General features: G+C 39.8%; 1 protein-coding gene across 2 annotated transcripts in view; it reads right to left on the bottom strand.

Annotated features, from left to right (window-relative positions):
• Nucleotides 1–12,827, bottom strand: part of EPS15L1 (epidermal growth factor receptor pathway substrate 15 like 1) — a 280,928-nt gene that overhangs the window by 72,870 nt on the left and 195,231 nt on the right. For both annotated transcript variants that reach the window (XM_073660720.1, XM_073660721.1), the window contains one exon: nt 91–223. In XM_073660720.1, the coding sequence (XP_073516821.1) occupies nt 91–223 (133 nt within the window). The remainder of the gene's footprint in view (nt 1–90; nt 224–12,827) is intronic.

The following is a 12,827-nucleotide window of genomic DNA, read 5'->3' as shown; positions in this document are numbered from 1 at the left end:
TTTCCAAATAGGATACAGAAAGCTGAGAGATCATTTTAAAAATACTTTCAAAAATAAATGTGATATATACACATAACTTTCCAAACTTACCACTTGGAGGCTTTGGCCGTGGAGGGACACTTCTCTTGGGGGGCAGGGCTGGCATATCAAGCTTGCTTTTAAATGGATCCTCGGAAAATCCTGAGCTTGGAAAAGTGGCAGCAAAGGGATCTGGAGTTTGGTGCTAAAATTGCAGAATTTTCAGAAACAAAAATATTAAAATCAAAGGCAAAACAGATCAAACTCAAAAAAACATTTCTTCTTAAAACACAGGATCTCAATTTCAATTAGATTTAATTGGATAATCCGGTTCTGCTTACTTTCTTATCAGTAGGTGAGAAGGCCAATGATGTCAGCTACACACCTGCCCTAATATTAAAGGGAATCTCTCACCAGGTTTTTGTTGACTAGTCTGAGAGCAGCATGATGTAGGGGCAGAGCCCTTGATTCTTGCGATTTGTCACTTACTTGGCTCCCTATAGTAGTTTTGATAAAATCACTGTCTAATCTGCTGCAGATCTACCAGTTGTCTGAATGTTGAGCTCTGTATAACCCTGCCCACATCACTGATTGGCAGCTTTCTGTGGCAGTTTTCGCCTATGCACAGTGTGCAATCCGTTTTGGGGGTAGGGTTATACAGAGCACATGAATGTAGAGGACTACATGGCAACAGGTTTTTTAGTCCTCCAGTGATAATCTAGTGATAAAACGGATTGTATTAAAAACATGGCAAGCAGACCAATGTGTGACACATCACTAGAATCAGGGGTTCGGTCTCTACATCATGCTGCTCTCAGATTAAGGGGCATAAAACTTTGTGACAGAGTCCTTTTAAGCTTTTTTTGAAGAATCATTAAGAATTCTTAAGAGTAGGACAGGTGCGCGATACACACGTGAGTTGGCAGGTATCTGCAGATGTGATCTCACAAACCCTAAAGTCATGACGTCACAAGCCGATTACCCTTGTATGGCTTCACAGTTACTTGACGTATAATATGTCAGTTTAGTTTTGTATGTAAATAGCCTCTTGTTGCATGAACTGACAGAAGACAGGCTCAAACTCGCTGAAAAAATGAAGGGTGCTGGTCAATTCGCATAAGAAATCAAACTGTGCATCTTTCAATTATCCATCAGCAATGGTCTCCTGCTGTTAATCGCATGGGCAAAGCTTCTGTGTCTGCAATACTTCTGACATATCGGTAAGTTATGGAGATTTTAGGCAAGGTGATCCATTTTGTACATGCAAGTCATAGAGCGTCAGGGTAAAATTAGGATATCATCATGCCTTTAAAAGTTAAGCTAATGCACCTACACTCACTAAATGACAAGCACCTAATGTTATATTTGCATTAAGTGCAATTGCTTTACTTAAATATCATACAATGTAATTTTCTGGATTATCTTTTTAGATTCTGTCTCTCACAGTTGAAGTGTACCTACGAAAAAAATTACAGACCTCTCCATTCTTTGTAGGTGGGAAAACTTGCAAAATCTGCATTTTTCCCCCACTGTATAGTATATCATGATGATGGTATTAATCTGCATGTGTTCTTCACAGGATGTGCTGATTGCAGTTTATTATGAAGTAATACACGTAGCTGAAATTTAGTTCCAATCAAATCTAACGTATTACTCTAATTTCACATGACTATGTACAGAAGAGACTCACAGCATGTCTTATTCTCATCAGTTTTGCAGATCAGACCTGGCCATTAAAATCTATCGAGATTCGTGAGACACGGATGAAACTCAGAAAACATACTTTGTATTTAAGTCTTCCATCTGTGCTTCATTTGCTTTTTAATTCAAAGATTCAATGGATAAAAAAGAAAAAAAAAGCAGCCAAATGCGCAACAGAAGCAATATGGATGACTCATGAGAAAAAAAACAAAAACGTCCCACTTATCACAGATATTAAAAATTTATACGGATCTGTGAGTGTAGTCTAAGGCTATGTGCCCACGATGCAGAAATGCTGCGGATTTTTCCTGAGTGTTTCTGCATCTCCCCTGGCAGAAAAAAACACATGCAGGTTGTACATGCGGATTGTACATGCGGGTTGTACATGCGGATTGTACATGCGGATTGTACATGCGGGTTGTACATGCGGATTGTACATGCGGGTTGTGCATGCGGATTGTGCATGGGGATTGTACATGCGGATTGTACATGCGTTTTCCTGCCAGGGACAAGCGGATGTGAAGCGTTCTTCACTTGCATTTCCACATGCGGGTTGTACATGCGGGTTGTACATGCGGGTTGTGCATGCGGGTTGTGCATGCGGGTTGTGCATGCGGATTGTACATGCGGATTGTACATGCGTTTTCCTGCCAGGGACAAGCGGATGTGAAGCGTTCTTCACTTGCATTTCCACATGCGGGTTGTCAGCGCTTTCCAAGCGATTTTAGCATCACTTGGAAAGTGCTTGTCAACTTGGTCACACTATATAAATCCATGCAACCGGCAGACAACATAAAGTTATAGAGTGGGGTCACAGAATGCTGAAGAACATGGTACATAAATGTCACCAACACTCTCCTGAGTCAATAACTACAGTTCTCCTAACTTCCCTTAGTATTAACATCAGCACAAATACTGTGCACTAGGAGCTGCATGGCTGAGTAGCTGCATTCAAGCCTGGCATCACCAAGCACAATGCCAATGAAGTGTTGTAAAGTACACCACCACTAGACTCTGAAGCAGAGGAAACATGTTCTGTGGAGTGACCAATCATAATTCTCTATCTGGCAATCTGATGGATGAGCCTGGGTTTGCTGAATGCTAGGAGATCCTTCTGTGTGACAGATTGTGACAACTGTAAAGTTTGGTGAAGGAGAGAAAATGTTATGGGGTTGTTCTTCAAGGGATGGCCTAGGCCCCTTAGTTCTAGTGAATGGAAATCTTAATGCTTCAACATACCAAGACATTTTGGACAACTGTTTGCTTCCCATTTTGTGGGAACAGTTTGGGCAAGACCCTTTTGAAGTTTGGTGTGGAAGAACTTGACCCATCCACAGAGAGCTGTGCCCTCAACCACATCAAACATCACTGGTATGAATTAGAATGGAGATTGTGAGCCAGGTTGTCTAGTCCAAAATTATTTTCTGACCTCTAAAATGTCCTCCTGAAGGAATGGGAAAAAAAATCCCAGACACATTCCAAAATATTGTAGAAAACGTCCCTAGAACCGTGGAAGCTAGGGGGAACCAATTTGATATTAATGCCTATAAATTTATAATGGCATGTCATAAAAGCTCCTACTTTTGTCTATATAGTGTAGATCTACTGACTTGCCATGAGACTTACCTTGGCCAACTATATTATTGCATCTATTTATCCCAACTGCAAGTGTTACCTATATGGACACAGTCCTCCAGTTGCTAATAAGATTCCGGCAGCCGTTGATTAGTTGAAAGGTCAGAGGGTTTTGAAAAGAACGTGGTTTCCTCTGAGCACCTTAGCTCTAGAAAGTTTAACAGGAATGAGGGGGAGGATGTACATTATACACATTCCCTTTGTCAACGGATTCTTCTAAGAATAAAAGTGAGAGTAAAAAATAGCCTGTATTTAAAGAGAACTGTCATTAGATTCATGCTGCCCAAACTACGATCAGCATGATTACAGCTAGGAATGCTTTTGTGTGAATCTCTCTGGAGTTTAAAAAAATATATAGTTAAAAGATCTGGTTGAGGACTACAACCAGACATGAAACTAGTCTAGTGCAGCTCCTGGACATTTTTTCCATCGGTGCTCCAGGTGATTGTCAGGTGTCTCTGATAGCAAGAGATCTGTCAGTTAACTAGATCAATGAGGGGAGAAGCATCTGAAACAACGGATACTGGAAGCCTGTGCTAGCATTTCTTCTGCGGTGTTGCTATCAGTGTGTCAAGAGTGGGAGAAGAGGGTTGTATTGACAATCCAACACAATGGGCAGCACTTTGAACACATTTTATAAGTGGTCATAAACTTGTAAAAAACTCATGAAAGAATAAAGCTAGGTTAAAACCAAGCACACCATTGTTTTTCTTATGAAATTCTCAATAAGTTTGATGTGTCACATGACCCTCTTTCCATTGAAAAAAATAAAGTTGGATCCAAAATGTCCGACTTCAAAATGGCCGCCATGGTCACCACCCATCTGGAAAAGTTTTCCCCCTCCCACATACTAATGTGCCACAAACAAAAAGTTGATATCACTAACCATTCCCAATTAATATAGGTGTATCCATATAAATGGCCCACCCTGTACATTGATAGCTTTTTATTTGCTGTCCATTGCGTTATTCTGGAGAAAAATTCATGATTTTATCAATAAGCAAATAAGGCATTAGGTGCTTTGTCCCACCCAGAGCACCTAAAGAAAGTCTGCCTCCCCAGGTGGCCTGCATCCCTAGTGTTTGACTCCTTTTATTGATTAATTGATTGCTGACGTCATGCAGGAAATGTCAGACCTAATCATATCGCAGCAGTCCTAGCTGACAGATTCCCTTTAAATGGTACCCATTTAAAATAGTGTATGACTCCATACAGGGTGGTGTACGGACCCACAGACTTAATATGGAGCCTATACACTGCTCTGTGGGAGCTGTGTATTTCAGAACGGTGTTTTGACCAATTACTGGGCGTCTGCGGAACTGCACTGATCAGCAGCATATAGCAGCCGGTACAACATATAAACCTTATAGATTGTAAGCTTGCGAGCAGGGCCCTCACTCCTCCTGTGACTGGTGAACTATGTGTTAATTAGTATTGTCTTTATTGTCTGTACATGTCCCCGCTTAATTGTAAAGCGCTGCAGCATATGTTAGCGCTATATAAACAAAATTATTATTATTAAACATAGTTTTAAATGATAGGCACCTTTTAAAGGGGTTTTTCATTTTATTTTTAGAAGGCTTAATTTTTTTTTTTTTTTTTAAAACAATAAAAATATTAGCAATAGAAACCATCAGAATCATACAAATGATACAAATTATGTAATAATTATCATCAATGACCACTAAAGCCACTTCAAGAAGATGGGAGATCATTTAAACTAAGGAATTATATATCTATGCACTCAATACATACAACCATATACACAACACCAATCATACCGGTCCCCATACCCATCCATCCTCTCCCCTAGTATGTCATAAAGCAACACCTTATGCAGGCATATGATAGAACTAAATATGCAGAGCTCTCTTGGTAATCTTGCTATTGTTAACCAGCTTCCCCATACCTTATCAAATTTGTAACCACATTTCCTATTTGTATAGAGGACTTCATATAGTGGAATATATTTATTGACTAATTGCAGTTAATGTAGCATACAAGGGACTTCTGTGGATTTCCACGCCATTATAATTAGTTTCCCAGCTTGAGCATTTGATTTTAAAGCACATTTTTTTCACCACCAGAAAGGTGTGACTAATTTAAGTTCCCTGCTACTAGTAATATATTTACATGTCACCGTCTTCTGTTATCAGCGTCACTCCAGCCATTCTTCTGCAGGTTACCTGTGGGATCGCTCCAGTGTTAGCTGGACGAGTTGGAGGTCACTTCTCAAAGTAAGTCTATAAGAGCCAGAACAAAGCTCTGATAGACTTACATTGAGAGCTTGTGACTGTTGCCTCTGACTTCCGGTCAGTCAGAAGTTGCAGTCACAAGATGGCAGATGAGGACAGGAGGTGAAGAAGTCGAATGGTAAGTATAATATTAGGGTCAGAGAACTTATATTAGTAGCACCAATCCAGCGGTGAAATAAATAAAAATCGCTGGAGTGGTGCTATAACAAATGTATTAGAAACATCATTTTGTGGCATTTACCTAGTAAAACAAACATGTCAGCAGAGGTGAGAGGTCCAATTTAACTATAATATCACATTCAGAAATCTGTTATCTGCTCAATATTCAAATCGCAACACCAGCACAATAAACTGGCCAAAAACAGTGATAGATACCCACTGATGTCTTATTCTAACAATCTGTGATCTGATCTGTAATCTGATTTCTACTTCCACTCGTTATAAATTCAGCAATGAGGAACTGAAGTCAGGAGTTTAACAAAAAAAAAACATTACCTGGAAAATTGTACTGGGTAAACATGTAATAATTGCAGGGTGTTTCACATCAGTGAACTAGCTTTTTATTTTAAATCTTTCTGAAAAGATCAGAACTTGGGTGCAGCTTGAAAAGAAAATTTCAAGCAAAACTTCAGAGCAATCGAGATCAAAACATGTCCTGTTTAGCTTATCTTTGCCATCAGCGGAGCAGTACGTGTGTGGTTAAGACTGCCAATGATGAGAAAGTTCTCAGCAAGAAATATTGTACATTACTTCTGTTTTCGTACACCCGGTCTGGGCACTACAGCTTCAACAACTTTTACCCTCTGCAAAATGTTAAACATATGTAAATATATCTTTCCATATCTTGAGATCCCATGTGCTAAGGACAGACTTCGGTTAGATACTAACTTGTTTCTAAAACTACAAACCTTATGCTGTATAATGTTTTTCACCTGATAGTATTCCCTATATTCAGTGTCAACCTCCCAGTTGTGGACTGACAGGGCAGCATCGTTCTACCTTAGGGGTGCACAACATTTTATGGTCTGAAGACCATATTGTCAAATTCCCAATGGCCACACTAAAACCTTAAGGCTGTGTGCACACTTGTGCGTTTTTGGTGCGTCTTTTCTGTGCGGCACTGGCCCAAAACGCTAGGGAATCCTTATGCCAGCAAAGTCCATGAGAATTCTGACGTGATCAGCAATTTTCCTTTAAAGAATTGCTTTGCTTTTAAATCTGTAGCATGTCAATTCACTGTGCATTTTTGCAGCATTTTTCACCCATTGACTTCAATTGAGCCAGTCAAATACGCAGGTATAAAAATGTAAGTGGATTTTCTGCGTATTTGACTGACTCAATTGAAGTCAATGGGTGAAAAACATGCCAAAAAAAACCAAGGAATTGACCGTGTCTCACAGGCGTCAGCTGATGAGAGACTACTACTCCCATCAGCCTACGTTTGCAGTCACTGATAACAGCGAGAGCAGGCACCGATGATGGGAGATGTCATCAGCAGACACCCGTGCTCACAGTAAAGAAAAAAGAAAAGTTAAAATAAATATTGAAATAAAAATAAAACACACATTCTACTCGCCTAACAACTAATGCCTGAAGTCATTGTCCTCAGTAAAAAAAATTAAAAAACACAATATATTGACCTAACACCTAATTTCCGAAGCTCATGTCACCTGTAAAAGAGCAAAAAATAATAAATCACCATATCCCTCACTTATCCGCCATAATCCACATAATCCATGCTGTACAACGGCAATCGGATCATTTGTAAAACAGTCACATCAGCAGATGTCGGCAGCCGGCTACACACTGACAGGAGCGTAATCAATCCCGCAATGTATTACGCTAAGCTGCCGTGAGAGAGGTCACAGGAGTTCATCAGCTGATGAGCTCCGGTGATCTTACTTGCGGCACCGCCGCTACATGAGAAAATCCTCACAAAGCGCCGATGCTGTGAGTTTACCAGGGCTCATAAGCTGATGAACTCCTGTGACCTTTCTCACGGCAGCTCAAAGCTATACACTGACACAGGAGTGTCTATCTTTATTTAGCTCCAAAAAGCATTTAGTGCTGTACAAAAACGCATAAAAAACATGCATGTTTTTGCTGCCAACAAATTCCTGGAGATGCAGAAATTTCTGCAATCAAATACTCAACGTGTGCACATACCTTAAAGACACATTCTCATCTGACATATTTTCAGACACAGTATAAATCAAAGAATTTCTGACACTGTTCTTTTAAATTTGTGGAGATAGTTTATTAAAGCATACAGCTTTTCACAGCAGGACGCGTTTCAAAGTCTTGTCAACTGCCTGGACTGGCCAAACCACAACCTGCAGTGAAGAGCTGTACGCTTTAATATCAAGCCCTGTAAATTAAAAATAAAAGTGCCTGTAAATTCTGGGTTTATACTACTGCACAAAGCAACAGGCCTCGAGGATCAAAGGTCAGGTTTTCAGGACTATATACATTGTTTGACCTAGTGACCCTTTTCTGTTTTTAGTGTCCCTAATATTGCCAGCCACAAAATAACTCTCATCAGAAGTGTCAGTCAGTCAATGATTAGGGCATAAAAACATAGCTCTCACAAGATAGCAGTATCTCTTTGCTTTGTCTGTTATGGTTGGCATCGCAGGCCACATATGCCCCCTGATCACAGGCTGTGCACTTTCATCCAACAGTCTACTTGCATCATGGATGATGCCATGCACAGAATATCTGACAATGACCCCAGCTGATAATATTGACAGTTGGGCAGAATGAGACCATCAGAACATACAAAAGAGGGGAACTGAGTGAAGACCAAATGGGAGCATGTTAAATACTGTTTAATTGCTTATTGGTTTAAAGGCGTTTGGCAAGTGAAATTGTTATGAAAACACAGCTCTCAAAATGGTTAAATAATGTAATCCAGCTACAGAAAGATATTATATATGCCAAATACAGTGGTGTGAAAGTGTTTGCCCCCTTCCTGATTTCTTATTAGTTTGCATATTTGTCCCACTTAAATGTTTCAGATCACAAAACAAATGTAAATATTAGACAAACATAAAAGTCAACACAAAATGCAGTCTAAACCTACATGGCCCTGTGTGAAAAAGTGATTGCCCCCCCTCCTTAAAACATAAATTAACTGTGGTTTATCACATTTTGGGAAGAAAAGTTCAATTTCCCTAGCCACACACAGGCCTGATTACTGCCACACCTGTTCTCACTCAAGAAATCACTTAAATAGGACCTGCCTGACAAAGTGAAGTAGACCAAAAGATCCTCAAAAGCTAGACATCATGCTGCGATACAAAGAAATTCAGGAACATATGAGAAACAAAGTAATTAAGATCTATCAGTCTGGAAAAGGTTATAAAGCCATTTCTAAAGCTTTTGGACTCCAGCAAACCACATCGAGAGCCATTATCTGCAAATGGTGAAAACATGGAACAGTGGTGAACCTTGCCAGAAGTGGCCGGCCGACCAAAATTACCCTAACAGCGCAGTAATGACTCATCCAAGAGGTCACAAAAGACCCCACAACAACATCCAAAGAACTGCAGGCCTCATTTGCCTAAGGCCAGTGTTATCGACTCCACCATAAGAAAGAGACTGGGTAAAAATAGCCTGCATGGCAGAGCTCCAAGACGAAAACCACTGCTGAGCAAAAAAAAACAAAGGCTCGTCTCAGTTTTGCCAGAAAATATCTTGATGATAGCCAAGACTTTTGAGAGAATACTCTGTGAACTGACAAGACAAATGTTGAACTTTTTGGATGGTTTATGTGCCAATAAATCTGGGGTAGAAGTAACACAGCAATTCAGAAAAGGAACATCATATCAACAGTAAAATATGGTGAAGGCAGTGTGATGGTCTGAGGCAGTTTTGCTGCTTCAGGACCTGGAAGACTTGCTGTGGTAAATGGAACTATGAATTCTGTTGTCTAACAAAAAATCCTGAAGGAGAATATCCAGCCATCTGTTTGTGACCTCAAGCTGAAGACCAATTTGGTTATGCAGCAGGACAATGACCCAAAACGCACCAACAAGTCCACCTCTAAATGGCTTAAGAAAAACAAAATTACGACTTTGGAGTAGCCTAGTCAAAGTCCTGACCTTAATCCGATTGAGATGCATGACCTTAAAAAGGCGGTTCATGCTCGGAAACCCTCCAATGTGGCTGAATTACAAGAATTTTGCAAAGATGAGTCGGCCAAAATTCCTCCAGAGAGTTGTAAAAGACTCATTGCTAGTTATCGCAAACTCTTGATTGCAGTTTTTGCTGCCAAGAGTGGCCCAACCAGTCATTAGGTTTAGGAGGCAATCACTTTTTCACACAGGGCCCTGTAGGTTTGGATTTCTTTTTCCTTTAACAATAAAGACCTTCATTTAAAAACTGCATTTTGTGTTTACTTGTATTATCTTTGTCTAATATTTAAATTTGTTTTGTGATCTGAAACATTTAAGTGTGAGAAACATGCAAAAGAATAAGAAATCAGGAAGGGGCAAACACTTTTTCACACTAGTGTATACATGGTAGCTACAGCCCCAACTATTTTCAGAATCAGAATTACTAACACAGTGGCTTAAAGCTTACTCTTAATCTTGGCAAAACATGTACAATTTAAAAGTTGCAACTAAATTTTGTTGTTATTAGAAACATTTATCTTTTCAAACGACAAAATATGGCATCGTGAAGACGTAAATTGTGCAAAAAAGGTGCACGTTAATGCTCGTGAATAACAGTCTGCAAAAAGAGGGTGTAAAAAGAAATTGAAATCATCAAATTACCACAAATGTACTAGATTTATTACAAAGCGTTCTTCTAATTTATTAAACCAGTTATCCGGCTCCGTTTGCTTCCTCATCGTGATATAGTATCTCCACTTATTTGCCAATCGTACATATCCCCCTACATTGGTAGACAAGAGGTCTCCAATGAGAAAGTGAGCAGAGCCGGACAACGCTCTCTGGTTTCAATGGTTAAAAAATCAAATATTATTTATTTCTAATACTCCCACACGCTATAAAAATTGCAAACCATATACAGGTGCATCTCACTAAATTAGAATATCATCAAAAAGTTAATTTATTTCAGTTCTTCAATACAAGAAGAGAAACTCATATTATATAGAGTCATTACAAACAGAGTGATCTATTTCATGTATTTATTTCTGTTAATGTTGATGATTATGGCTTACAGCCAATGAAAACACAAGTCATTATCTCAGTAAATTAGAATACTTTATAACTGCTTGAAAAATGTTTTTAAAATCCGAAATGTTAGCCTACTGAAATGTATGTTCAGTAAATGCACTGAATACTTGGTCGGGCTCCTTTTGCATCAATTACTGCATCAATGCGGCGTGGCATGGAGGCGATCAGTCTGTGGCACTGCTGAGGTGTTATGGAAGCCCAGGTTGCTTTGATAGCAGCCTTCAGCTCGTCTGCATTGTTGGGTCTGGTGTCTCTCATCTTCCTCTTGACAATACCCCATACATTCTCTATGGGGTTAAGGTCAGGCGAGTTTGCTGGCCAATCAAGCACAGTGATACTGTTGCTTTTAAACCAGGTATTGGTACTTTTGGCAATGTGGACAGGTGCCAAGTCCTGCTGGAGAATGACATCTCCATCTCCAAAAAGCTTGTTGGCAGAGGGAAGCAGGAAGTGCTCTAAAATTTCCTGGTACACGGCTGCGCTGACTTTGGTCTTGATAAAACACAGTGGACCTACATCAGCAGATGACATGGCTCCCCAAACCATCACTGATGGTGGAAACTTCACAGTAGACCTCAAGCAGCTTGGATTGTAACCTCTCCACTCTTCCTCCAGACTCTGGGACTTTGATTTCCAAATGAAATGAAAAATTTACTTTGCATTTACTTAGTGTCAATGACTGCAGTCTGGACATATGTCAAGTCAGCAGTCTTCCCCATGATTGTGGAGCCTACTGAAACAGACTAAGGGACCTTTTTAAATGCTTAGGAAGCCTTTGCAGGTGTCTTTTGTTAATTATTCCAATTTACTGAGATAACTTTTGTGTCTTCATTGACTGTAAGCCATAATCATCAACATTAACAGAAATAAACACTTGAAATAGATCACTCTGTTTGTAATGACTCTATAAAATATATGAGTTTCTCTTTTTGTATTGAAGAACTGAAATAAATTAACTTTTTGATGATATTCTAATTTAGTGAGATGCACCTGTATCTTGCATAGCACAAATAACATAAGGCCATCACAGAACATAACCTCTTGTAATGGAAATAAACACATGGTACACGCACAGCATATTTACTGAGCTCACACTGAAGTTTTTATTGCTATATTTATTTGCCAAATCCAGGAATGACTTCTATATCCAAAAACAAAGCAAAAATTGCCCCTCATTTTTTTTATTTAAAATAAGGAATCTAAACTATGTGAAGCAAGCCTAGGAAATCCAATGTGTATATAATGTCAACAAATGTGTGACAACTTACATAACCATAACTACTTAATGTCGTACATAAAAGTCCTTTGTGATGCCATCTTTGAGAGTGGTATAAGGTAGTGAAAGACTAGCGGATTTTAGCGGGCTGTCATTACATATATTTGTGCTAGGGCTGTGGAGTCGGTAAGCCAAATCACCCACTCCGACTCTTCAATTTCCCTGACACCCGACTCCACAGCCTCACTACTGAGCATGTACATAAAGTGCAGCACAGATTCATCTCACTGCCTCACTACTGAGCGTGTACATAAAGTGCAGCACAGATTCATCTCAATGCCTCACTACTGAGCATGTAAATAAAGTGCAGCACAGATTCATCTCACTGCCTCACTACTGAGCATGTACATAAAGTGCAGCACAGATTCATCTCACTACTGAGCGTGTACATAAAGTGCAGCACAGATTCATCTCACTGCCTCACTACTGAGCGTGTACATAAAGTGCAGCACAGATTCATCTCACTGCCTCACTACTGAGCGTGTACATAAAGTGCAGCACAGATTCATCTCACTGCCTCACTACTGAGCGTGTACATAAAGTGCAGCAGATTCATCTCACTGCCTCACTACTGAGCGTGTACATAAAGTGCAGCACAGATTCATCTCACTACTGAGCGTGTACATAAAGTGCAGCACAGATTCATCTCACTGCCTCACTACTGAGCGTGTACATAAAGTGCAGCACAGATTCATCTCAATGCCTCACTACTGAGCGTGTACATAAAGTGCAGCACAG

The sequence above is a fragment of the Phyllobates terribilis genome, unplaced genomic scaffold (assembly GCF_046119375.1).
Source record: "Phyllobates terribilis strain yellow unplaced genomic scaffold, ASM4611937v1 Scaffold_1__5_contigs__length_1240528914, whole genome shotgun sequence".
Taxonomy (NCBI): Eukaryota; Metazoa; Chordata; class Amphibia; order Anura; family Dendrobatidae; genus Phyllobates; species Phyllobates terribilis.
Note: the sequence above shows the minus strand (reverse complement) of the source record. Positions and strands in the feature narration are given on the sequence as shown.